Source organism: Triticum urartu, chromosome 1A (genome assembly GCF_056163025.1).
Source record: "Triticum urartu cultivar PI428250 chromosome 1A, HENAU_Tu73, whole genome shotgun sequence".
Lineage (NCBI taxonomy): Eukaryota > Viridiplantae > Streptophyta > Magnoliopsida > Poales > Poaceae > Triticum > Triticum urartu.
In genome coordinates, this window is record NC_141873.1 from 434,261,354 (window position 1) to 434,288,947 (window position 27,594).

At 46.3% G+C, this 27,594-nt stretch overlaps 2 protein-coding genes across 3 annotated transcripts; one reads left to right on the top strand and one right to left on the bottom strand.

The window, feature by feature from the left end:
* Positions 1 to 6,658: 6,658 nt before the first annotated feature.
* On the top strand, positions 6,659 to 12,369 carry LOC125516171 (putative disease resistance RPP13-like protein 1). 2 transcript variants are annotated; one of them, XM_048681656.2, is made up of 3 exons: positions 6,659 to 7,908; positions 8,103 to 9,256; positions 10,113 to 12,369. In XM_048681656.2, exons 2-3 carry the CDS (start codon positions 8,129 to 8,131, stop codon positions 12,117 to 12,119), a joined length of 3,135 nt encoding a protein of 1,044 aa, XP_048537613.1. In that variant the 5' UTR covers positions 6,659 to 7,908; positions 8,103 to 8,128; the 3' UTR covers positions 12,120 to 12,369. The 2 variants fall into 2 exon arrangements, with proteins under 2 accessions (XP_048537613.1, XP_048537619.1); XM_048681662.2 differs by having other exon boundaries at positions 6,659 to 6,974.
* Positions 12,370 to 23,040: 10,671 nt separating this feature from the next.
* On the bottom strand, positions 23,041 to 25,464 carry LOC125516184 (uncharacterized). The gene is made up of 3 exons (XM_087524131.1): positions 23,939 to 25,464; positions 23,500 to 23,841; positions 23,041 to 23,401 (listed from the first exon to the last, which is right to left on the bottom strand). Exons 1-3 carry the CDS (start codon positions 23,996 to 23,998, stop codon positions 23,264 to 23,266), a joined length of 540 nt encoding a protein of 179 aa, XP_087380257.1. The 5' UTR covers positions 23,999 to 25,464; the 3' UTR covers positions 23,041 to 23,263.
* Between the last annotated feature and the right edge of the window lie 2,130 nt (positions 25,465 to 27,594).

Here is a 27,594-nt window from a genome sequence, read left to right on the forward strand (position 1 = left end):
CGACCGCTATCCAGCATGCATCTAGAGTATTAAGTTAAAAACAGAGTAACACCTTAAGCAAGATGGCATGATTTAGAGGGATAGACTCATGCAATATGAAGAAAACCCCATCTTGTTATCCTCGATGGCAACAATACAATACGTGTCTTGCTGCCCTTACTGTCACCGGGAAAGGACACTGCATGATTGAACCCAAAGCTAAGCACTTCTCCCATTGCAAGAAAGATCAATCTAGTAGGCCAAACCAAACTGATAATTCGAAGAGACTTGCAAAGATAACCAATCATACATAAAAGAATACAGAGAAGATTCAAATATTATTCATAGATAGACTTGATCATAAACTCACAATTCATCGATCTCAACAAACACACCGCAAAAAGAAGATTACATCGAATAGATCTCCACAAGAGAGGGGTAGAACATTGTATTGAGATCCAAAAAGAGAGAAGAAGCCATTTAGCTACTAACTATGGACCCGTAGGTCTGAAGTAAACTACTCACACTTCATCGGAGAGGCTATGGTGTTGATGTAGAAGCCCTCCATGATTGATGCCCCCTCCGGCGGAGCTCCGGAACAGGCCCCAAGATGGGATCTCATGGATACAGAAAGTTGCAGTGGTGGAATTAGGTTTTTGGCTCTGTATCTGATCGTTTGGGGGTACGTGGATATATATAGGAGGAAGAAGTACGTCGGTGGAGCAACAGGGGGCCCACGAGGGTGGAGGGCGCGCCTGGGGGGGGGGGGGTAGGCGCGCCAAGTCTCCCAGGTCTTGTTTGTTGAGAAAATCACGTTCCAGAAGGTTTCATTCCGTTTGGACTCCGTTTGATATTCCTTTTCTTCGAAACCCTAAAACAGGCAAAAAGCAACAATTCTGGGCTGGGCCTCCGGTTAATAGGTTAGTCCCAAAAATAATATAAAAGTGGATAATAAAGCCCAATAATGTCCAAACCAGTAGATAATATAGCATGGAGCAATCAAAAATTATAGATACGTTGGAGACGTATCAGATCATCACGTGAGATGGAGTAGTTTCCAATGGTGAACATCATTATGTTGATCATATCTACTATATGATTCACGCTCGACCTTTCGGTCTCCAGTGTTCTGAGGCCATATATGCATATGCTAGGCTCGTCAAGTTTAACCCGAGTATTCCGCGTGTGCAAAACTGGCTTGCACCCGTTGTATGTGAACATAGTGCTTATTGATATGTCTCCAATGTATCTATAATTTTTGATTGTTCCATGATATTATATTATCTGTTTTGGATGTTAATGGGCTTTATTTTACACTTTTATATCATTTTTGGGACTAACCTATTAACTGGAGGCCCAGCCCAAATTGCTGTTTTTTTGCCTATTTCAGTGTTTCACAGAAAAGGAATATCAAACAAAGTCCAAACGGAATGAAACCTTCGGGAACGTGATTTTCTCAACAAACGTGATCCAGGAGACTTGGAGTGGGCGTCAAGAAACAATCAAGGAGGCCACGAGGCAGGGGGGCGCGCCTACCCCCTGGGCGCGCCCTCCACCCTCGTGGGTCCCTCGTTGCTCCACCGACCTACTTCTTCCTCCTATATATATCCACGTACCCCCCAAACATCCAGGAGCACCAGGAAAACCTAATTCCACCGCCACAACCTTCTGTACCCCGAGAGATCCCATCTTGGGGCCTTTTCCGGAGCTCCGCCGGAGGGGGCATTGATCACGGAGGGCCACTACATCGACTCCATGGCCTCTACGGTGATGTGTGAGTAGTTTACTTCAGACCTTCGGGTCCATAGTTATTAGCTAGATGGCTTCTTCTCTCTCTTTGGATCTCAATACAAAGTTCTCCTCGATCTTCTTGGAGATCTATTTGATGTAATCTTCTTTTGTGGTGTGTTTGTCGAGATCCGATGAATTGTGGGTTTATGATCAAGTTTATCTATGAACAATATTTGAATCTGCTCTGAATTCTTTTATGTATGATTGGTTTATCTTTGCAAGTCTCTTCGAATTATCAGTTTGGTTTGGCCTACTAGATTGATCTTTCTTGCAATGGGAGAAGTGCTTAGCTTTGGGTTCAATCTTGCGGTGTCCTTTCCCAGTGACAGCAGGGGCAGCAAGGCACGTATTGTATTGTTGCCATCGAGGATAAAAAGATGGGGTTTATATCATATTGCATGAGTTTATCCCTCAACATCATGTCATCTTACTTAAAGCATTACTTTGCTCTTATGAACTTAATACTCTAGATGCATGTTGGATAGCGGTCGATGTGTGGAGTAATAGTAGTAGATGCGGAATCATTTCGGTCTACTTGTCGCGGATGTGATGCCTATATAGATGATCATACCTAGATATTCTCATAAATATGCTCAATTCTATCAATTGCTCGACAGTAATTCGTTTACCCACCGTAATACTTATGCTCTTGAGAGAAGCCACTAGTGAAACCTATGGCCCCCGGGTCTATCTTCCATCATATTAATCTTCCAACACTTAGTTATTTCTATTGCCGTTTATTTTACTTTGCATCTTTATTTCTCTTTATCATAAAAATACCAAAAATATTATCTTATCATATCTATCAGATCTCACTCTCGTAATTAACCGTGAAGGGATTAACAACCCCTTTATCGCGTTGGTTGCGAGGTTCTTATTTGTTTGTGTAGGTGTGTGGGACTCGAGCGAGATCTCCTACTGGATTGATACCTTGGTTCTCAAAAACTGAGGGAAATACTTACGCTACTTTATTGCATCACCCTTTCCTCTTCAAGGGAAAACCAACGTAGTGCTCAAGAGGTATCACTTATCACACCCGATCATCACGTGGTGTCTCGGCACGACGAACTGTAGCAATGGTGCATACTCAGGGAGAACACTTATACCTTGAAATTTAGTGAGAGATCATCTTATAATGCTACTGTCGAACTAAGCAAAATAAGATGCATAAAGGATAAACATCACATGCAATCAATATAAGTGATATGATATGGCCATCATCATCTTGTGCCTTTGATCTCCATCTCCAAAGCACCATCATGATCACCATCATCACCGGCTTGACACCTTGATCTCCATCGAAGCATCGTTGTCGTCTCGCCAACTATTGCTTCTACGACTAGCGCTACCGCTTAGTGATAAAGTAAAGCAATTACATGGCGATTGCATTTCATACAATAAAGCGACAACCATATGGCTCCTGCCAGTTGCCGATAACTGTGTTACAAAACATGATCATCTCATACAATAAAATTTAGCATCATGTCTTGACCATATCACATCACAACATGCCCTGCAAAAACAAGTTAGACGTCCTCTACTTTGTTGTTGCAAGTTTTACGTGGCTGCTACGGGCTTCTAGCAAGAACCGTTCTTACCTACGCATCAAAAACCACAACGTGGTATAGTGATTGCTTTTTGATCTTCATAAAGAACCCAGTTCATTGAATCCGATTCAACTAAAGCTGGAGAAATAGACACCCACTAGCCACCTGTGTGCGAAGCACGTCGGTAGAACCAGTCTCGCGTAAGCGCGCGCGTAATGTTAGTCTGGGCCGCTTCATCGAACACTGCCATCGAATCAAGAATCAACTAGTGACTGCAAGCAATATGCATATACCCACGCCCACAACTCCTTTGTCTTCTACTCGTGCATATAACATCTACGCATAAACCTGGCTCGGATGCTACTGTTGGGGAACGTAGTAATTTCAAAAAAATTCTTACGCACACGCAAGATCTTGGTGATGCATAGCAACGAGAGGGGAGAGTATCGTCTACGTACCCTCGTAGACCGTAAGCGGAAGCGTTATGACAACGCGGTTGATGTAGTCGTGCGTCTTCACGATCGACCGATCCCAGCACCGAAGGTACGACACCTCCACGATCTGCACACGTTCAGTTCGGTGACGTCCCGCGAACTCACGATCCAGTAGAGCTTCGAGGGAGAGCTTTGTCAGCACGACGGCGTGATGACGGTGATGATGTTGCTACCGGAACAGGGCTTCGCCTAAGTACCGCTACGATATGACCGAGGTGGATTATGGTGGAGGGGGGCACCGCACACGGCTTGGAACAATCAACTTGTGTGTCCTAGGGTGCCCCCTGCCCCCGTATATAAAGGAGCAAGGGGGAAGGCCGGCCGGCCCTAGTGGCGCCCAAGGAAAGGAGGAATCCTCCTCCTAGTAGGAGTAGGATTCATCCTTTCCTAGTCCTACTAGGAAGGAGGAAGGGGGAAGGAAGAGAGAGGGAGAGGGAGAGGGAAAGAGGGGCCGCGCCCCCTCCCCTAGTCCTATTCGGACTCCCCTTGGGGGGCGCCACCTCCTGGGCTACTGCCCTCTCTCTCCAAGGCCCACTAAGGCCCAATACTTCCCCGGGGGGTTCCGGTAACCCCTCCGGCACTCCGATTTTCTCTGAAATCACCCGAAACACTTCCGGTGTCCGAATATAGCCATCCAATATATCGATCTTTATGTCTCGACCATTTCGAGACTCCTCATCATGTCCGTGATCATATCCGGGACTCCGAACTACCTTCGGTACATCAAAACACATAAACTCATAATACCGATCGTCACCGAACGTTAAGCGTGCAGACCCTATGGGTTCGAGAACTATGTAGACATGACCGAGACATGTCTCCGGTCAATAACCAATAGCGGAATCTGGATGCTCATATTGGTTCCTACATATTCTACGAAGATCTTTATCGGTCAAACTGCATAATGATATACGTTGTTCCCTTTGTCATCGGTATGTTACTTGCCCGAGATTCGATTGTCGGTATCTCAATACCTAGTTCAATCTCGTTACCGGCAAGTCTCTTTACTCATTCTGTAATGCTACATCCCGTAACCAACTCATTAGCTACATTGCTTGCAAGGCTTATAGTGATGTACATTATCAAGAGGGCCCAGAGATACCTCTCCGACAATCGGAGTGACAAATCCTAATCTTGATCCATGCCAACTCAACAAACACCATCGGAGACACCTGTAGAGCACCTTTATAATCACTCAGTTACGTTGTGACGTTTGGTAGCACACAAAGTGTTCCTCCGGCATTCGGGAATTGCATGATCTCATAGTCATATGAACATGTATAGTTATGGAGAAAGCAATAGCAACAAACTAAACGATCATCGTGCCAAGCTAACAGATGGGCCAAGTCAATCACATCATTCTCTAATGATGTGACCCCGTTAATCAAATGACAACTCATGTCTATGGTTAGGAAACATAACCATCATTGATTCAAAGAGCTAGTCAAGTAGAGGCAAACTAGTGACACTCTGTTTGTCTATGTATTCACACATGTACTAAGTTTCCGGTTAATACAATTCTAGTATGAATAATAAACATTTATCATGATATAAGGAAATATAAATAACAACTTTATTATTGCCTCTAGGGCATATTTCCTTCAATGTTGGTAGTGGAGGATGATCCGGAATTGCGGGTTCTTGGCCGTGCGGGAGAAGGATGTAGTGATGCGTGCCTTCGGCTGTGCGGGGTGTCGATGTTCCACGACATTATGATCCACTTTGGCAAGGTGCTGCTGCGGTGGCGAAGTGATCCAACATGGACAGTGGCTCCAATCTGGTGGGCAAGGATGGAGGTATGCGACGTTACCGGTGAAAATCCTACCCATCTTCGGTCGGTGTTGTGACAACGACGCTTGTGGGTGCCGTTCTCCTCCTTGGAGGCGTCGCGGAGGTGTGTTAGAATATGCCCTTTCTCGCTTGGGTTGTTGTGTCTAGGCGAAAGCCTAGGTTCCTTTCCAGATCGACGATGACGACGTCTTGGCGTCCTTACTCTGTTGGGGAGCATCGTGCGGGGGAGACACGACTTAAAGGTTCTGTATTGCATTTCTTTGGTGCTTTTCTTTGGTGCTTGCCGTGGGTCTAAGTAGATCTTCATCGGCGCAATGTAAGCCATTGTCAGGAAGTCAAAGACGATGGCTTTCTCGGGATCATCCGAGCCCCACCACCCACTCGCCATCTCCTATTAGGCATTCAAGAGTGGTTGTTGCGTCGGTAAGGAAGGTTCGGTTGCAGTTATTGCTCTTCAAGGTAAATGGTGTTGGTCAAGGCACGACTTTGTTGTTTTGCTTAGGACAGGTTACTTGTGTTGTGTTGTATTATGTGCGATGATTAATCTTTGGATTAGCTTGAATGTGTTTAGTTTGTAGCGAGACACAGTTTTTTGAATTGTCTTTTGCCTTCTAAAAAGAAGTACTTCAGCGATGGAGCTGCCCAGCCAGCCCTGTGTGTGTGAGGAATTTCCCAACCTAGCTATATCTAGAAAAAAACTATTGATGCTAACCAACCTGTGATTGGGATGGTTAAGTGGACCATGGTATCTCCAGCCTACCAGGGTTTAAGTCCTGGTGCTCGCATTTATCTTGGATTTATTTCGGTATCTGGCGATACACTATCAGTGGGAGGGGACGTTTCTGTCGACTACGAGGCGCCTATGATATATCGACTCAGTCTTTCAGAGGTGCTTATAAGAATAAGATATGCGTGTATGCATTTATAGAAGTGAGTGTATGCGCGTTTATACGAGCGTTTGTATATGTACTGTGTTAAAAAAATGACTATTGGCCCGGGGCGCAGCCACTCCCAATACCACACTAGCGAGAGCGAACGAGAAAAGAAGCAGGATCTGTGCGGCTGCGCGTGCGTGTTTTTTTTTGACGAGTAAAGAAAGAAAGGAACGAACCGGCATGGACGAGCCCTATCCTGCCGAGCCGCCGCTGCCGCCCGCCGACCGCCGCCATGTCTCGTTCTCACTGCCAGGCGGCCAGCCCCGTGCGGCAGCGGGCAGTACTCCCCTTCCCATATCCCGCGACAGGCCCGGCATGCTGCCCGGCGAGGCGGTGACCCGGTTCGTCCAGTCCAGCAGTGCCCGTCCAGGTCTCGAGAAGCAACCGCGGCGGCCGGCGCCCTTCGGCATTCCGCCTCAGCGGCTCACACACAGAGGGTTATCCCCGTCTCCAGCTCTCCCAAATTCCAGCTTGTTAGATGTCACAGTTTGATGCCTGATTGAAGCATGACCTTAGTTCTTAATGCTTTCCCCTTTATATGCTGTTTCCTTCCTTTAGTTTTGTATATACAATTCTGCAGTCCTGTAAATGTGGGTACTGATTTTATAAATTCTAGTTTTATAATTATGCAGTTTTATATAACTATTTTTACCTGCTATTTATGATTTGCATTTCAAAAATTTATCCTAGAAGGTTTAGCTTCTACTACCATTGAGTTGTATCCATGAGAGGCTCAGATCAATCAGTACGTTCATTTGATACCATCTTTTGTATCATCTATGTTATATATTGTCCTTTGACATGTCTTACTTTATTGGTTGGATCATCACTGAACAAATACTGTTATTGAATATTATATTTGGGTTTTGATGGGGTATGCAACATAACTTCACTTTTGTATGCCGTGAAATTGGGTATTTTTGGTATTTTTGCCCTTAGTTTTTCGCCTGGGGTATCGGCCAATCCTGGCTCCGCCACTGACCATGGTGTACTCTCGCAAAAATAAATAAATTGATACTTGCACCCAGCGGACACCTTGCCTGATGCTCAAGTAGAAATATAATACTCGGCGCAAATGATCAACGTTCCCTAGAGACTTGATATACTAGTGGAAACCTTGCTTGATGCTCAACAGCTCAAGTAGAATTATAATACTCGGCGCAGATGATCAACATTCCCTAAAGACTAAAGAGATTCGATATACTTAGTGGATACCTTACTTGATGTTCAAGTAGAAATATAATACTCGGCGCAAAGAGACTCGATATTGCTAGTACTAGCTCTTTGACTCTGGTGGCCTGCTCATTTCACCCATCAGTGCTGAGTAATACTCTCAAAGAGCCGAGATCTTCTCCCTCGTCACAAACTGAGGTATAACCGCCAAAGCACGTTTTGTAAATTTCTTTTCACCTGTTCACTACACGCTTCTTTATATTTTTCTACATCTACCTGATCCTGATGTTCCTGAGCAGATTAAGTAGACTTTAGTTATCTAGCTGTTTAAGTCGCACGCACGCTTAAATATGTATGAATATGCATGAATTTGAACCCCGCTTGATTTGTAGGATAAATTATCCAGGACGCCGGAGCCATGGCTGTTGTCCTGGACGCTTTCGTGCCATATGTGAAGAAGATGATTACCAGCATGGCGGAAGAGGAGGTGCGCATGCTGCTGGGCGTCTCTGGCAAGATCAAGAGGCTGGAGGCCAACCTGGTGTACCTGCAGGGCTACCTGGCCGATGCAGAGAGGAGGCACATCACCGACAAAAGTGTGAAGGTGTGGGTGGGGAGGCTCAAGGACGCCATGTACGAGGCTACCGACATCCTCGAGCTCTGTCAACTGGAGGCCATGGAGCGACCGAAGGAGAGCGGGCGTAATGCCTCCAGCTCCACCCGCTTCCGTTCTCTCGTAGGGCAGCTGAAGAAGAAGCTGCAGGGCTTCCTCGAGCCGCTTCTGTTCTGCCTGCAGAACCCGGCCTTCACCCATGAGATCGGCGGCCGGATCAAGAGGCTGAACGGGAAGCTGGACAGCGTCCGCAAGGACGCCGTGGTGTTCAACTTCCATGCCAACTTCGGTTCATACGAGGAACGGAGGCAGCCGTCGGATCCGGCGAGCCACAGCAGGATCAACAGGACGACGCCGGGGTTCGACGAGTCATCCATCGTGGGGGACAAGGTCGAGATGGACACAGAGGAGTTGGTGCACAAGCTCACCAGCCACGGCCACGACATGGCATCCGCCAGGGTGAAGGTGGTGTCCATCGTCGGCCCGGGCGGCATGGGCAAGAGCACCCTCGCCAAGAAGGTCTTCGCGCAGGAGGCCATCAAGGTGGAGTTCAAGACCAGGATATGGCTGGGCATCACCCGGCGCTTCGACAAGGCGGAGCTGCTGAGAGCCGCCATCACGCACGCCGGTGGCAAGCATGGCGGCGAGAGGGATGAGTCCATGCTCGAGACAGCCCTCACTGATGCCCTGTTGGCCAACAGATTCCTGTTGGTCTTGGATGACGTGTGGAGCGACCGAGCATGGAAGGAGGTGCTCCAGGTTCCCGTCGTCAACGCCGGTCGGAGGCACCCGGGGAGCCGCGTCCTTGTCACCACGAGGAACGAAGACGTCGCTTTCAGGATGGGAGCCTCCGGCAGCGATCAAATCCATGTCAGCAAACTGGACGAGGATGATGCCTGGTCCTTGCTCAAAAAACAGCTGCCACAATTGCAGGTCAGCAATTCACTCAGCTCATTTGTTTTGACCAAAACCAAACAAATTGCAAACCTTAAAAAGGCGCACATCTGATTTGACCATTTTAATCTACTCCAGCTTTATATATTATTTTGCAAATTAAACTTGCCTTTCTGTTTTCATTTTAGTGTTTTCCTATAATTTTATGATATTATAATGGGGTTTTCCAAAACTTGGTAACATGGCATGTGACGTGATCTCATGTCAAGTCAAAACGAGTTTAACTCGTCTCATGGGTGTACTTTGTCAAATTTTGATAGTCAATTGCTCAATTTAGCTATTTTTTAGTTGAAGTGTGTAATCTAAACTCTAGCAATAGTTGAGGTCCAAAATGCTCTCTTTTCCTTTTCGATATTTGAAAAGCATGTGATTACTTTTAGTTTTTTTATTTTCTGTTTCTAAAATTTTGTATATTAATACTTTTATATTTGAATATTAATATTTTATTCCCTTTTTTAATATTAAATATCAATATTTTTGTTCCAAAATAGATATTGAAACTATTTTAATTCTCCTACCCACGTTTGTAGATTCTGAGATTTCGCTAGTTGGAAATTATACCTGTTGTTTTGGGGATTGTCAGCTGTTAATGATGATCTTTGCATATTCTGAGGAAACATTCACTTACACAAGATGTACATTTTGTGTATACTTGGATTGGATAATACCATTTTTAATTCTAATTTTTAATAATTTATAGACACCATACTTTTTACAAAATTTACCAGTGGACATTTCTGTACATGTACTGCTACTTGATGTAAGGACGTCATATATTTAGTACAAATACATACAAACATATATAGTACAATTCCTAATTCTTATATTGTTGCAGGATGACGAGAGTCACTTTGATCAACTAAAAGATGTTGGGATGAAGATCATTGAAAAATGTGACGGTTTACCACTTGCCATTAAAGTGATGGGAGGACTCTTAAGCACAAGACACCCAAGCGAACGTGAATGGGAGATTGTTCTGAACAAGAATCTCGAATGGGAAGAGCATGGGTCACAGGAGGAACTGAACTACTCGGTACATCTGAGCTACGACGATCTATCTCCAGAGCTGAAGCAGTGCTTTCTATATTACTCACTCTTCCCCAAGGGTTCAGAATTCCTAGAGGATATAGCCATTAGCATGTGGATTAGTGAAGGGTTTGTTCAGGCCGACGAGAGGTCAGAGTCAGACCAACTAGACCTAGAGGAGATAGGAGCTGAGTACCACCGGGAGTTAGTCGCCAGGAACCTTCTAGAGACCAATGAGTCAGCTGAGAGCGGATGGGCCTACATCATGCACGATGTTGTCCGTTCCTTTGCTCGGTTTGTGGCTAGGGAAGAAGCTCTTGTGGTTCTCAAGGAGCAGACCGACATTAGAAGCCTTCTTTCACATAACCAGAGAATCCGCCGTCTGTCCATGAAATTAACCAATTCAGTACTGGAGTGGGATATCCTAGAAAAGCTGGAATCACTAAGGACACTGGTTATAGCCTGCAACTTCAAGCCCGGCAGTGGTTCTGGTCCTTCACTTGCTTCTTCTTTTGCTAGCTTACGGGCACTGGATATCAGCTTTGCAGACTGCGACTGGTTGGTCGACCATTTGTCTCAGCTGAGGCACCTACGGTATTTGTCCTTCACTGAGACGGATGTATCTAGGCTGCCCCATGACATCCACAAGATGAAGTTCCTTGAGCACATTGCACTGTTCAACTGCAGGAAGCTGGACAAGCTTCCTGACGGCATCGTAAAGCTGGGGCGTCTAAGGTATCTCTCCATAGATGGGTCCAGTGTTGATGTTGTGCCCAAGGGGTTTGGCGCGCTGACGAATCTGAGGTCAGTCTATGGGTTTCCGGCAAAGATGGTTGGGGACTGGTGTACTTTAGAAGAACTGGAGCATCTCTTTCATCTTAGGACTCTTAGGATACATGGTCTGGAAAATGTGCCTGGTGGTTCAGTGGCGGCAAGGGCCATGATCGGCAGCAAGAAGCATCTCAGCTTTCTGGACTTGATCTGCCACAAGAATGAGGAGGAAGATGGAGTGGGAGGAGAACAGATTCCTGAAAAGGACCAGGAGCGAATTGAGGCGGTGTTCGATGAGCTCTGCCCACCGCCGTACCTGGAGGATCTGTTCATGGCAGGATACTTCGGCCGTCGGCTGCCATACTGGATGCGGGCGCCAACTGCAATGGCCTTCAAGAGCTTGACTGGCATCACGCTAACGCGTCTGCGTTGTTGCACCCAGCTACCCGACGGATTGTGCGGGATGGTCAGCCTGGAAGGGCTGGCGGTCAACTGGGCTCCGGCCATCAAGCTCGTCGGGCCCGACTTCCAAGCCCTTCCAAGTGGAAATGGCGGCGCTGGTGACCTCTTCGTGACAAGACCGTTCCCTAAGCTGAAGAACCTGAAGCTGCACAACATGACGGGATGGGAGGAGTGGGACTGGGCGGAGGAGGAGCAGGGCGGGGCCATCTCCATGCCTGCACTGGAGTATCTCAGCATCATCCATTGCATGCTCAGCCGTCTCCCCCCGGGACTTGCTAGCAGCAACAGGTATAACCTGAGAACGCTCGACCTCAGCAAGCTCAGCGCCCTAGCGTCGCTGGAGAATTTCCCTTCGGTCATGGAGCTCGATGTGCTCTACTGCCCCAAGCTCAAGAAGATCAGTGGCTTCGCGATGCTCCGAAGGATGGCCATCACTGATTGCCCGGAGCTGGAGACGCTGGAAGGTGTCCCGGTGCTCAAGAGCTTGCTGCTGAATGATGAGTCATGGGAGATTGTCGGGACGTCTGCGTATCAAGCTGGACAGCCGCGTCAGCTCCCACAAAACCTCACCATTACCAGGTAGCTCTGATCTTAGAGATGACTGACGTCTGATATCTGATGACAGAAGGCGCTATCGGCTGTCTGCCCCCCATGCTTGAGAAAATATAACAAGAGGGACTGTAATGTAAGAATGTAGCGAGTGACTGCAATATATTTCTCTTCCACTGAAGTTCTCCTTCGACTTTGAGCATTCACCTTGACCAACAATTAGTTTTCAGGCTTGGCGCCTGTGAATGGATGACTGAATCCGTGGAGGCATCAACATTTTCATACTTGTAATTTTGTCAGGTTTCCTTACATGGGTCACGGCCAACCTACCTCTGTTCGGCACCGCAGCTTGAGTGGACGGAGTGAGAGCACAAAATGCATTAATATTTTACTTCATGGAAACGACCGAACGAGCATTAACATATTAGAGCATCTCTAGCCGCATCTCCAACCGGCCCTTAGAGTGACTTTTTTTGCACCGACGCCGAAAATACCCCCAATCACGTTCCCAAGACGTCGAAATCCGTCGGCTTGACCTGTTTTTGGTCCCGGCGATCCCAGGCCAAACCCAGCGCACTGGGGCGCTTGAAGGCTCCGGTGGAAGTGAAAATCACGCTTGAGCCACACTGTCAGGCAAAAAATCAAGGCAATCGTCCAGATTCGCCTCCCCCGCCCCAGCGCACTCTGTCGCTACCCTGCCGATCCCGGCGCCGCCCAGCGCCCACCACCGCCCCCACCCCCGCGCGCTCTGCCGTTACCCTGCCGATCCCGGCGCTGCCTACCGCCCATCACCGCTAGATAGGCCATTCCCCGCCGGAAAAAAGAGAAGGTTTCGCCGCGGCAACCTCTCCACCACTTTCCTGGGCGGGTTTTCCGGCGCTCCGGCCGCGCAGGGTGGGATACCGGCGGCTATGCGCCCACCACGCCCGCCAGGTGTTCGGCGATTTGCCTGCTGGACGATGGACTCGGACGACGAGGAGGCGCTCGCGGCGCTGCTAGAGGAGGAAGCCGATGCCGACGTCTAGGATGCGGAGCATCTCATCGTCGGCGAGGTGGCTCGGCACCGGGGCGGCTGAAAGCAAAGAACCGACATCATCTGGAAGACTATTGCATGCTCTACACCGACTACTTCGCCGACGCTCCACTGCACGGCGACAAAGTATTTCGGCGCCATTATCGGATGAGCCGAAAGCTTTTCGTCAGGATTGTGAATTCCATCCGGGTGTTCGACAACTACTTCAAGTGCAAGAAGGATTGCACCGGCAAACTTGGATTCACCTCAATCCAGAAGTGCACGACAGCTATGAGGATACTTGCATACGGAGCTCCCGGTGATTCACTCGACGACTATGGGTGCATGACCAAGTCCACGACCATTGAGTGTTTCTACAAGTTCCGCAGGACAGTGGTGGTAGTGTTTGGACCGCAATATTCGCGATCACCTAATGCTGAACACACTGCTCGGATCCTAACACAGAATGCAGCAAGATGATTTTCTGGGATGCTTGAAAGCATCGACTGCATGCATTGGAAATGGAAAAACTGTCCATTTGCTTGACAGGGGATGTACAAAAGCGTCAAAGGCGGTTGCAGTATGGTACTTGAGGCAGTGGCCACACAGGACCTCTGGATTTGGCACTCCTTTGGTATGCCAGGATGATAGAGGCTAAGGTGTCCCGATGTTTCGATGAGATGGTGGCTATCGTTTTTTGTGGGAGTCGACCTTGACGATCCGACTACGAACGTGCGAAACGTCGCGCCTTAGCAATCGCTAAACCAACTTTCGAGGGTTATTGACCACGCCGGAGCACGATCAACCTGACCACGAGGGTCTGTTTCCTGCGAGCAAACAAAGAACAAGCAAGAAACTGAGATTGCAATCGGGATATTGCGAATATAAGATGAAAGCTTTATTGATCAAGGTGGGGTTCTGTGACGTCTTGGTCTGGTCGTTGGACACAAACGAAGTACGCGAAGTTGCAGCTATGGCGAACTTTTAATCTAAACAAAACCCAAAGTCTAAACGACGCCCTAAGGGCTGTATATATGGAGGAAGAGGGGGGAATTTCGTGGCCCTTGAGGGTGGGGTCCGAAACCAACCCTAACTCTTGTTTCCCCACACATACGGACTCTAAAAATAGCCTATACTTAAGTATTTCGAAATTACATGGGCCTGGCCCATTAATAAGGTGACGCAGCACCTAGAATAGCCTATGGACGAATATTATGAAGTGGCATCTTGTATATTTCGTCCAAGGCTTCATGCACTCCTTATGGCGGCTTCAAAGTCCTGAAATCATCACTTGTAACTCCGTTCTTGATCCACTTGCGCATGCCATCAACTCCATGCGTGTTCTTGCTCCAATGTTCATCCTTCTCCAAGCTAGGCCCTTCATTTGTAAGCAAAACAAATGTATCCAATTTAGGCAGCATCATAATCTCATGAACATTAGAATCATTACCAAGAAACGAAAGTACCTGGTAATTTAATTGGCGTGCGCGAGCTCTAGTAATTGGTCCAGTATATGTAACAGTAGGGGCTGTGGGTGTAACAATGGTATTGATGTCCTCATCATCCTCCCCTTCTTGAAATGAAGTCGTCCTCGACGGAAGCGCATCTTCCTCACCCAAATAAGGCTTCAAATCTGTAATGTTAAAAGTGGGGCTAACCCCAAAATCTACAGGTAGCTCAAGTTTATATGCATTATCATTTATTTTCTCTAACACCTTAAAAGGACCATCAGCACGTGGCATTAGCTTTGATTTGCGCAGATTAGGAAATCTATCTTTACGCAAATGTAACCAAACAAGATCTCCAGGCGCAAACACAACATGTTTTCTACCCTTATCTCCAGCAAGTTTATATTTAGCATTCATACGCTCAATATTTTCCTTAGTTAACTCATGCATTTTTAAAATCAATTCAGAACGTTCTTTAGCATCAAAATTAACCTTCTCTGAAGATGGAAGAGGCAACAAATCAATAGGTGCACGAGGTAGGAAACCATACACAATTTCAAAAGGGCACATCTTAGTAGTATAATGCAATGAGCGATTATAAGCAAATTCAATATGAGGCAAGCATTCTTCCCACATTTTCTTGTTATTCTTCAAAACAGCCCTAAGCATAGTAGACAATGTTCTATTGACTACTTCAGTTTGTCCATCAGTTTGGGGGTGACAAGTAGTACTAAAAAGCAGCTTAGTCCCCAACTTAGCCCATAAACATCTCCAAAAGTGGCTAAGAAATTTAGTATCACGATCTGAAACAATAGTATTTGGCACACCATGTAAGCGAATAATTTCACGAAAGAACAAATCAGCAACATTAACAGCATCATCGCTTTTATGACATGGTATAAAGTGTGCCATTTTCGAGAACCTATCCATGACAACAAATATGCTATCCCTCCCCTTCTTTGTTCGAGGTAAACCTAAAACAAAGTCCATAGGTATATCCTTCCAAGGAACACTAGGTACAGACAAAGGCATATATAAACTATGAGGATTGAGTCGTGACTTAGCTCTTTGACATGTAGTGCAGCGAGCAACAAAACGCTCAACATCCCGTCTCATCTTTGGCCAAAAGAAATGTGTAGCAAGTATATCCTCCGTCTTTTTGACGTCAAAGTGTCCCATTAATCCTCCTCCATGCGCCTCCTGCAACAACAAAAGACGAACGGAGCTAGCTGGAATGCATAGCTTGTTAGCACGAAACACAAATCCATCGTTAAGAACGAACTTGTTCCAAGTTCTCCCTTCCTTACAATTCTGCAATACATCTTTAAATTCAGCATCATGAACATATTGATCTTTGATGGTCTCCAAACCAAATATTTTAAAGTCAAGTTGTGAAAGCATAGTATAACGATGAGACAAGGCATTAGCAATAACATTTTCTTTACCCTTCTTGTGTTTAATGACATAAGGGAAAGTCTCAATGAATTCAACCCATTTAGCATGTCTACGGTTCAGTTTTGCTTGATTTTTAATGTGTTTCAAAGATTCATGATCAGAATGTATAACAAATTCCTTGGGCCATAAATAATGTTACCATGTTTCTAAGGTCCGAACAAGAGCATATAATTCTTTATCATAAGTAGAATAGTTCAGACTAGGCCCACTCAATTTTTCAGAAAAGTATGCAACAGGTTTTTCCATCTTGTAATAAAACACCTCCTAATCCAATTCCACTAGCATCACATTCAAGCTCAAAAGTCTTATTGAAATTAGGAAGTTGGAGTAAAGGAGCATGTGTCAACTTATCTTTCAATACCGTGAAGGCTTCTTCCTGTGCGGTACCCCAAACAAAAGGCACATCCTTCTTTGTAAGCTCGTTGAGAGGTGCAGCAATGGTGATGAAATCTCTCACAAAACGCCTATAGAAACCAGCGAGGCCAAGGAAACTCCTCACTTGTGTGACCGTTTTGGGCTGCGGCCAGCTCTCAATAGTTTTAATCTTGGCTTTATCAACTTCAATTCCCTGTGGAGTAACAACATAGCCAAGAAAAGATACTCGATCGGTGCAAAAGGTGCACTTTCCAAGGTTTCCAAACAAACGTGCATCACGTAGAGCAATAAAAACAACACGTAAATGTTCCAAATGTTCCTCCAAAGATTTGCTATAAATCAATATGTCATCAAAGTAAACTACCACAAATCGTCCAATGAAAGCACGTAAAACTTTGTTCATTAACCTCATGAAAGTACTAGGTGCATTAGTTAACCCAAAAGGCATGACTAACCACTCATATAATCCAAACTTAGTTTTAAATGCTGTTTTCCATTCATCTCCCAATTTCATACGAATTTGATGGTATCCACTACGCAAATCAACTTTGGAGAATATTGTAGAGCCACTCAATTCATCAAGCATATCATCTAACCTAGGAATAGGATGACGATAACGAATAGTAATATTATTAATGCCTCTACAATCAACGCACATACGCGACGTACCATCCTTTTTCGGCACTAAAATAATAGGAACAACACAAGGACTAAGGGATTCGCGTATATAACCTTTGTCGAGCAGTTCTTGTACTTGACGCATAATCTCCTTCGTCTCCTCTGGATTGGTACGGTATGGTGCACGGTTGGGTAGCGAAGCACCGGGAATTAAGTCAATTTGATGTTCAATCCCTCGAATAGGTGGTAATCCCGGTGGCACGTCTTGTGGAAAGACGCCAGCGAACTCCTGCAAAATGTTAGTGACAGCAGGGGGCAAAGAGGAAGGCACGTCCTCGAATGAAAATAATTCCTCTTTGCACACAAAAGCATAGCAAACAGATTTGCTAAAATCTAGCTCATCAATATCAGATTTGGTGGCAAGTAAACATGCACTTTTCAATTTAATTTCAGAAACAACAGTAGATGGTTTATTATTAGGCTTCATTTGGTGCTCAAATTCTTTTGCCACAATCTGATTTTTCACTCTTATTTGTCTCCTGTTTTGCTTTATTAGCTCTATTAATATCATCCTTCAAAATGGAATCAGGAGTCATAGGAAGCAAAGTAATATTTTTATCGTTATGAACAAGAGTATACTGATTGTTTCTACCATGGTGTACATAATTTTTATCAAATTGCCATGGTCTACCAAGTAATAAGGAACATGCTTGCATAGGTACCACATCACAATCAACATAATCAGCATATGTAGAGATACTAAAATGCACACGAACAGTACGTGATACCTTAATCTTGCCGTTGTTGTTGAACCATTGGATGTAGTAAGGATGTGGATGTGGTCTTGTGGTGAGAGATAGCTTCTCCACCATCTCCATGCTAGCCAAGTTATTGCAGCTCCCTTCATCTATGATCACGCGGACAGAACGTTCCTTCACAACTCCCTTTGTATGGAACAAATTATGCCTCTGATTTTGCTCAGCTTGTGTAACCTGCACACTCAAAACACGTTGAGCAACTAAACATTCATACCTGTCAGCATCTTCAGGAGCCATGTATTGCGTCTCATGATCAGAATCGTCTCCACCGTGTTCGTCACGTGTAATAAGAGCCAAAGTCTCCTCATCATAGTCACTAGCGGACTCATACCCATCATCCTCAGTAACAATCATCACACGCTTAGATGGGCATTCTCTCGCATAATGACCTCCACCCTTGCAACGTCGACAAATAATATCATGTGTTTGCCCTGTTGATGCCATGGATGAAGAAGAGCTCTTTGCAGGCCCAGAAGGTGTGCTCTTGGCAGATAGTGGTGATTGTGCCTACTTTATTGTATCACGGTTGGAGGTGGCAGCCGACGAAGGCGCCGGTGTAGCAGAACGTGTGGAAGTAGATGATGCACGTGGTGTCCATGATGAAGGTCGACCTGCAGAAAAGTTAGTCCGCGCCAATGCCTGTCGATCCTGCACTTCACGTTCAGCTTTACAAGCAAGATGGAATAAACGAGTGATATTAGTATACTCCTTATACTCTAGAATCGTTTGAATCTCTCTATTTAATCCACCCATAAAACGTGCAAGCATAGCTTCATTCTCCTCAACAATACCACATCTAATCATGCCAGTTTGTAATTCCTGATAATATTCTTCTACAGAATTTTTTCCCTGTCTTAAGCGCTGCAATTTTTGAAGTAATTCACGTTGATAATATGGTGGAACCCAACGAGTACGCATAGCAGTTTTCAAAGCAGCCCAAGTAGCCGGAATAGGATATAATCTACAATGCTCAGACCACCAAACACATGCAAAACTAGTAAAAGCACAAACAGCAGCAGGAACACGTCTCTCCTCGGGATATTGTAAACATGTAAATCGTTGTTCAGTTTCTAACTCCCAAGTAAGATATATATCAGGAACATATCTACCCTCAAATGGTGGAATATTCAATTTTAGTTTAGGGAGATGGTCATGATCTCGTACCTGAGGGTGAGCCCTACCATTGCCATTATTTGCATGTGGACGACCTGGTGGTTGCTGTGCTGTTGGTGGCACGTAGTTCTGATTTTGATCAACCCCATCCTCATAATCTCCCACATAAGCATCCTCCTCCACATCAGCAGTAGGAGCCACAGAAGTATCAACAGCAGCACCAGCAGTTTGGCCCGACTGAAGAGGGACACGGCTCGCTCGGCGGAGGGCTGTTTCCCGACGTGGAGGTAGTCGGTGTTGTTGCTGTTGTTGCAGAGGTGCGGCAGGAGCAGCCGGTGGTGGTGGTGGAAAACGCGACAGCAATTCAGCAAACTTGTTATCGAGCTTTGTTTCAAACGTCTTCTCCATGCCATCTATCTTCTCCATGGCCTCTTCAAATCTGTTTATCACATCTTGCACCTGTCCATTCATCATTTGCTGAAACGTATCATGAAGCTCCTTGTTCGTCAAGTTCTCCCAGTCAGTCTCGTCGGCTTGTGATCCTGGCATGGTTAGCAGCAATAGAAACACACAAGAATATGATCCTACAGACTACTAACAAGTGGTGGTGGTGGCGGGTGTCACAAATCCGTCAAGCAAATCTTAAATTCTTACCAGTTCTTACCCAGCAGCAGGCGGTGATCGGCAACCGTTGTAGTCAAAAACTTTCAAAAGCTTGGATAGAGCGATTGCCAGGGAGAGTCAAACGCACGACGTAGATGTATGTGGAGCTGGGAAGGCTTATAGTATGGTAGCAAAAAGGGTCAGCAATAATCAATTCAGAGATGCAAAGTTGAATAAACGCTCAACGACGGTACTGTGCTGGTCCTAGGCTAGACCGTGCTAGAGACGCGAGCCTAGAACACTAACAAAATCACGGCGCTGCACGTAAATAAGGGAAAAGCACACTCTGGAACTCTCTCTTTTTTTTTCGCTCTCTTTTTTTTGCGCTCCTTTTTTTTTCTGCGCTCCTCTTTTTTTTTGCGCTCCTTTTTTCTGCGCTCCTCTTTTTTTTTGCGAAAAATCACTATAATGGCGAGTGTCTCAAAACTCTTCCCTCGTCAAACTGATAGGATGGGCACGAAATTTATTTTTTTCACTTTTTTTTTCGGAAATCAGGGGAGCGACGACGAAAAAATGCGACAAAAAATCACTATGATGGCACGTGGCTCAAAAGACTAAGAAAAGTCTAAAAATAGGATAGGGAAAAAAATTTGCCCGTGAAAATTTTGGCCTAAAAACTGCCCGGGGGTCTCCAGACTCTTTCTTTCTTTTTTTCCGAGACCTACGCAGGCAAGGAAACACGAATCAGAATTTAGATTGATCTCAAGAACAAACCTAATATGAGAAGAACTCGGATTGGTGGTGGATATATGGTTGTGGTATATGGCAGCGGTGGTGGTATATGGTAGCGGTGGTGGTATATGGATAGAGATTGATGGTGGTATATGGATACGGATTGGTAGTGGTATATGGATATGGATTAAGAGCGGTGGCGGATAAGCACAAGTGGTAGATGGGCGATGATGATGGTGCGGCGGCGGCGGCGTGACAACTTATGACCAGAACTCGAAACTCTAAAAGACTAGACTCGAAGACCAGCAACTTGACACGACGATGCAACCGCAAATTCAACAAAGCAAAAACCCTAAAAAGATTATGCAAAGGCTCAGATTGGTTCGGATATGATGAACTAACCCTAATTTTTTTGTGGCTTTTTCGTGGACTGTAGGTATGAAGAACAGACTCGATCTAATCTACGAAAAACTATAAAATCTCACCGAGCAATCTGGAAATCTGATACCACTTGATAGAGGCTAAGGTGTCCCGATGTTTCGATGAGATGGTGGCTATTGTTTTCTGTGGGAGTCGACCTTGACGATCCGACTACGAACGTGCGAGACGTCGCGCCTTAGCAATCGCTAAACCAACTTCCGAGGGTTATTGACCACGCCGGAGCACGATCAACCTGACCACGAGGGTCTGTTTCCTGCGAGCAAACGAAGAACAAGTAAGAAACTGAGATTGCAATCGGGATATTGCGAATATAAGATGAAAGCTTTATTGATCAAGGTGGGGTTCTGTGACGTCTTGGTCTGGTCGTTGGACACAAACGAAGTACGCGAAGTTGCAGCTATGGCGAACTTTTAATCTAAACAAAACCCAAAGTCTAAACGACGCCCTAAGGGCTGTATATATGGAGGAAGAGGGGGGAATTTCATGGCCCTTGAGGGTGGGGTCCGAAACCAATCCTAACTCTTGTTTCCCCACACATACGGACTCTAAAAATAGCCTATACTTAAGTATTTCGAAATTACATGGGCCTGGCCCATTAATAAGGTGACGCAGCACCTAGAATAGCCTATGGACGAATATTATGAAGTGGCATCTTGTATATTTCGTCCAAGGCTTCATGCACTCCTTATGGCGGCTTCAAAGTCCTGAAATCATCACTTGTAACTCCGTTCTTGATCCCCTTGCGCATGCCATCAACTCCATGCGTGTTCTTGCTCCAATGTTCATCCTTCTCCAAGCTAGGCCCTTCATTTGTAAGCAAAACAAATGTATCCAATTTAGGCAGCATCATAATCTCATGAACATTAGAATCATTACCAAGAAACGAAAGTACCTGGTAATTTAATTGGCGTGCGCGAGCTCTAGTAATTGGTCCAATATATGTAACAGTAGGGGCTGTGGGTGTAACAATGGTATTGATGTCCTCATCACAGGAACTCACAATGACATCACCGTGCTGCAGTGCTTCCTTGTCTTTGCCAAGCTTGTTGAAGGTCATTCTTCTTCGGTGAACTTCGAGGTCAATGGGTGGCACTATAACAAATGATACTACCTAGAAGATGGCATCTATCCGAGATGGTCTACATTTGTGAAGACTATCTCAAACCCTGTGTCAGGAAGCAAGAACTCCTACTTTGCGAAGGTTCAGGAGGCTTACAGAAAAATGTCGAGCGGGCATTTGGTGTGCTTCAATCTCGATTTGCTATTGTCCGGTACCTCGTTCAGACCTGGTCGAAAGATCAAATGTGGGAAGTCATGACTTGCTGTGTCTCTTGCATAACATGTTGAGAGTGAGCAGGAAGAGCCAGTGTTCGACACTGGACCTATTACAGGCAGGGTCCTCTTGCCCAAGTTGATCACCAGTTATCGGCAAACTGGACGACCTTCCTCAATATGCGTTAGGAAATCCGAGATCCACAAGTGCATCAACGACTACAACAAAATCTGATGAAGCACCTATGGAGGCTCAAGAACAACGCCTAGCTCGATGTGTGATGAAATATGAATTTTTATTTATTAAACTATATAATTTATATCGAACTATTTATTGTTGAACTATTTAATTTGTATCGAACTATTTATTGAACTATTTGATTTTTATTGATTTTTTATGATGTGATAAAAATAATTTATGTATCTATTTATTGAACTATTTGATTTTTATTGATTTTCTATGATGTGATAAAAATAATTTATGTTGAATTTACGTCGAAGCACGACAAATATGAGCTGTTTTACACAGATAACAGGCCGATTTTGGGTCGATAATGGGCTGAAAAGTGGGCAAAACAGGCCGATATCGAGTGCTGGGAATCCAATCGCCTCCAAGCCGATTTTATCGCCGGTTCGTTCGTTCTCAGGTGACGACCAAACAGATGATGATTTGCATGCTTTCATGATACCAATTAAAAAAGAATCTTCCAAAACATTCTGAATGTGTCTACAATCCTAAAAAATTCGGATCAAAATTCCAAGTACACAAAGAAAAAAAAACAAATTCAGCAAAATAGTGTCAATAAAGACAAAATCATGAACAATGTCAAAACCTACACTATTCACATTCAGTTTTAACTTTTTTGTTTCTCTCTGTATGCTTTGAATTTTGATCTGAATTTTTTAGGCTGGTAGACATGTGTGTTGTGAACATTCATAATTTTTGACGGAATTTTTTGAAACATTTAAATTTGAGTTTTAAAAATCAATATCATGGATCTTTCCGCCATACTCCGTAGTAGATATCAGGATGTTGACAGCTTGAAATCATGAGCATGGTCTGTACGCTTAAGGACGAAATTACTTACAGTACGGGGTACTTTATTATTATTGTTATTATTACACCATTTGTGGAACTTAAAACGAGAACTCTGAACACCAAGATACATCTCTCGTCAGTCAGACATTCTCGCCCGACGTCGACATACGGACTCGGACACACCACAGGAATGTGGAGCTCCAGAGGAACTAAAAGGAAAGAAAGCATTATGCAACCGCGACAGGTATATATCTAGTGGCGGCTCTTTGTGATGGTCTCGGTGGTGCTCGCGTCCTTGGTTTCGCTGGAGGTGCTGTCTCCCCCCATCCCCAGCGTGCTCGCCACCGCGTCTTTCGCGCCGACCACCGCGTTCTTCACCTGCTCGCCGGCCTACACGAAAACCAAGTTCAGCTTCAGCATACGCAGCACAAACAGAACACTGGAACACAATGTCGTCTTTGATTAGTGTAAGTGGCCGACCCACTAACCTGGCTGAGGACGCTGCCGGTCTTGTCCTTGCCGGCGACGGCGGAGTCCTTGGTGTACTGCGCCGCGTCGGAGGCCCTGTCCTGCGTGTACCCCGTCGCCTCGGAGGCCTTCTGCTTGGCCGCCTCGGCCGTGCGGCCGAGGTAGCTGCCGGTCTGGTCCTTGCCCTCGGCGGCCCGGTCCTTGGCGGCCTGGGCCGTCTCGGACGTCTTCTGCCCTGCCTCGCCGGCCTTCTGCTTCGTGGCCTCCACGGCGCCCTGCCCCTTCCCCGTCGCGTCACACGCCCGGTCCTTGGCCTCGCACGCCTTGTCCTTGGTCGCGCCGGTCACCTGTCCGGCCTTCTCCTGCAACGTACGAGCGATGGATGGAAGCATTTCAGCAGACTGAACACGGAGGGTGTGCTCCGGCAACAACTTGAAGAAGATCGGCCGAGATGGTCACCTCGGTGTGGGCCTTGGCCTCGCCGGCGCGGTAGCTTGCCTTGTCCTGGTTGGAGGCCATGGTTGCTGCTCAAACAAACACTGGACTGGAGGACAGACACGAACTGAGATCTCTTGGGAAATGGAAAAGCAAGATCACTTTTGGCTAATGGTTAACTCGGATCAGCTGCTTGCTGCAAGGAGCTTGGAACAGGGAATATTTATAGGGAAGCTGCGGCTACCTTTCGGATAGAGCCCGCAGGCAGGACACGTCGCGGGCGGAGCTCGTACTGGGCGCCACGTAGAATAAGAAAGGACACGGCTTGCCACGCACGCGTCCGTACCTACGAGAAGCCTGTCCATCTAGACGAAGCTGATTCGAAACCCATGTGCGCTAAGGTAAATGCCAAGATGAAGAACCTATCTATGTACCCAGTGTTGACAAAAGCGTGCAATACATGTGCTTGTGACTCAACATTAAGCACAAGCTGGCCACCGTCACTTCTATGTACGTACATAGCTGCATTCAAGTACTAATACAATTAGCATAGTGATTCGGAATAACTGAATAAGGTTGCGTTCAGTTTCTCTCCGCTCCTCGAACTCCACTCCGGGAGCGGACTATATTTTACTTGAATTTGATGAAGCTGTCAAAACCCAACTCCCCAACTCTGCAGAGCGGGAAAGTTTCGAACAGGGCTTAACTAAATGCAAATGATGAACAAAAACATCTTTAAGGAAATTTTCTTACCTGACAATGTACCGGAGATAATCTATGAAAACTCCTTTGTGTCATCCGGATGCAGGGCTTGCTCGACAGCTGCCTCGCCCGCACGACACGCGTCTTGTGGGACCTACACCCCTTTCTCTCTCCCGTGGAAAAATATCTCCGCACAGTACAGCCTTATCCTTCCCCAATTCTAACCACTCGTCTCTCCGTCGGCGGCGTGCTCCCTCCATGATTTTTCCACGCACTCGAGCACTCCCGCAGGTGGATCTTGCCGCTGCAAGGCCGGAGGGGGCCACCCAGTGCTGCGAGCTCCAATCCCTCCCTCCCTGCTCCCTTCCTCCATCCTTGATGGATCCCAACACCATGCTGCAGTTGCTGCGAGGCGTGCTACGACGTCACCATCGTGATGCAGCGGCGCCGTGCTTGCAAGCCGGTGCGCCGCCGCCGTCGTGCTGCGACAGTCCACGGCGAGGTTGCTGCGAGTGGCGCCAACCGACGATGCTTGCAACGGGTGGTACTGCGATGGCGCTGTTGTGCTCCGACGACATCTCGGCCGCGACGACGTTGCTGCGATGGATGCTGCAACGGTTGTTGCTCCACCGGATCAGGCTACTCCGGCGAGCTGCGATGGCGGCTCGGGTTGCTCTGGTGATGCTGCGACGGCGCCGCCGTGCTGCGAGCCGGTGCTGCCAAGCCACCGGAGTTGCTACGACGGCAGAGTGCTACGAGCTGGTGCTGCCGGCGTCCTGCGATGCCATTGGAGTTTGATACGCAGACGAGAAATGTGTGTGTGACGTTCTGCAAGGAGAACAGCAGAACGAGAACAAAGAAGAGAGAAAACTATGTTGCGTTGACTTGCATCAAGCGGCTAGTAAAGTCCAGATCATATGGTCCAGGAGAGAGATGTTCTTTTGCTTTCCTGCATCCGGATGCCGCCTAGCAGCGGCCATAATCTATCTCATCTTTAGTCATTGAGGACGTGTTTGGTAGGCTGCACTACCCTTAGCCAGGCCCGCACGAGATGAAATCAACCTGTTTGATTGGCTGGGCCACATCAGTTTCCTGACCCGCATGAAACTTAAAGCAGCTCTGGGCCTACATCTATCGCCCTCCTCCCATCATCGATGGTAGCAACCCCATCCATGAGAGGTGGATTGCGGGCCTCCCCTCTTTCGGTTGGGATCTCGCCGCGGTTCTCCGGGCGCCGTCCCCTTTCTGCACGATGTCGCCGCCACGGGCAAGGCAACACCGCCACCGCGCGCTCCGGCTCCCCCACCGATGCCAGACCTCCTCATCCTGGGCTCGATAACGTAGGGTTTACAAACCCCACCGACCGCGACTTTGACAGGTCCGGCTTATGGCGGTATTTTTACAACCATTCAAGGGTTTTCTCCCCTACGTCTCGTGCAAGGGGAGGCGAGCTAGAGGACGAGGCGCTCATCCTCCAGCCGACGCGCGATGAGGACCACGGTCGCGACCCTAGGAATGGCCAGCTCATCTTCGGCGGCGGTGGCACCCCTCTTGCCACCAGGGTTTTCTCCTCGGCCGGCATACACTGCACCGCCCCCCGCTTCGGTAAGCTTCAATTTCTTCCTCTTGTAGATGAGTTTGTTCTTAGGGTTCTTAGCGTACTTTGATTAATGGTTAGGGCAATGTTATATTTGATTGTTCACACCGGATTGGATTGGATTCGATCTGGCTCAATTCGAGTCAATCGGATTCGATTTGAATCCAGTACATTTGGGTTGAATCAGAGCAATGCAGATGTTGCTACTACTTACTCCCTCCGTTCCAAATTACTCGTCGCAGAAATGGATGTATCTAGAACTAAAATACATCTAGATACATCCATTTATGCGACGAGTAATTCAAAACAGAGGGAGTAGATGAGAATGATGCTGCCTTAGTCTTGCTAGATTGATATATCTGTCCTGTTCTTGCCACATTATTACTGCCTAGGGTACTCATGGTAGATTGGTATGTTCATACCACATTGATAGTGCCTATAATGCTACTGTTCTTGCTGTTTTAGTGGTGTTCTTTGTGTATGTTACTAGATTAATGTGTGTGTGCATGATCAGTAGGTGCTACGTGATTGCATGATCAGTATAGGACAATGCATATGCATGCTAGTAGAACAAACTTGAATGCCAAAAATAGTAGTAGGACAAATTTAAGCATGTGAGTACCACTGATCATTGGCATTTGCACTTGTGCAGTGCTATGATATGATCATAGCACGACTCAAATGCAACTGCCACTAATCAACATAAATTGCAAATGATCAATTCCAATCATCATCGGTACTTTGCTAATTGTCGTCCACTTAACTAACAAGATAATGAAGACGGAGTGGGACACAACCAGCGAAGGAGCGCATGTCGTCGTCGGCGCCAAGGCTGCCAAGGACCTGCTACTTTTGAGCTACGTTGGAATTTTCCCCGAAGAGGAAGGGTGAAGCAATATAGTAGCGGATAGTATTTCCCTCTGTACAGAACCAATGTTATCAAACCAATACGAGACTCACACAAATGCCCAATCACCAGTACCTACACACACAAGAGCAAATATGCACCCAACATGGGCAAGAGCCAAGAGGGTTGTCAATCCCCTTGTACTTGTTAATTGCAAGGATTAAATCTGATAGTAGTAGATAGATAAATTGCAAAGTAATATAAAAGAAAAAAATTGCAGCAAGATATTTTCGGTTTTTGTAATATGATTAAATTAGACCCGGGGCCATAGTTTTCACTGGAGGCTTCTCTCTCATAAAAATAGCATATGGTGGGTAAACAAATTACTATTGGGCAACTGATAGAAAAGCGCATAGTTATGACGTTATTCATGGCAATCATAAATATATATAGGCATTACGTCCTTGACAAGTAGACCAACTCCTGCCTCCATCTACTACTATTACTCCACTTCGAGAGCGCTTCTATGTTTGC

Bases quoted from the DNA above. Each gene is read 5' to 3' on its own strand.
- LOC125516171 (XM_048681656.2), top strand. From the start codon at position 8,129: ATGGCTGTTGTCCTGGACGCTTTCGTGCCATATGTGAAGAAGATGATT. The intron at 9,257-10,112 runs GTCAGCAATTCA...ATATTGTTGCAG, and splicing joins AACAGCTGCCACAATTGCAG to GATGACGAGAGTCACTTTGA.
- LOC125516184 (XM_087524131.1), bottom strand. From the start codon at position 23,998: ATGGCCTCCAACCAGGACAAGGCAAGCTACCGCGCCGGCGAGGCCAAG. The intron at 23,842-23,938 runs GTGACCATCTCG...CGTACGTTGCAG, and splicing joins AGGCCAAGGCCCACACCGAG to GAGAAGGCCGGACAGGTGAC. The intron at 23,402-23,499 runs GTTAGTGGGTCG...GTTTTCGTGTAG, and splicing joins CCGGCAGCGTCCTCAGCCAG to GCCGGCGAGCAGGTGAAGAA.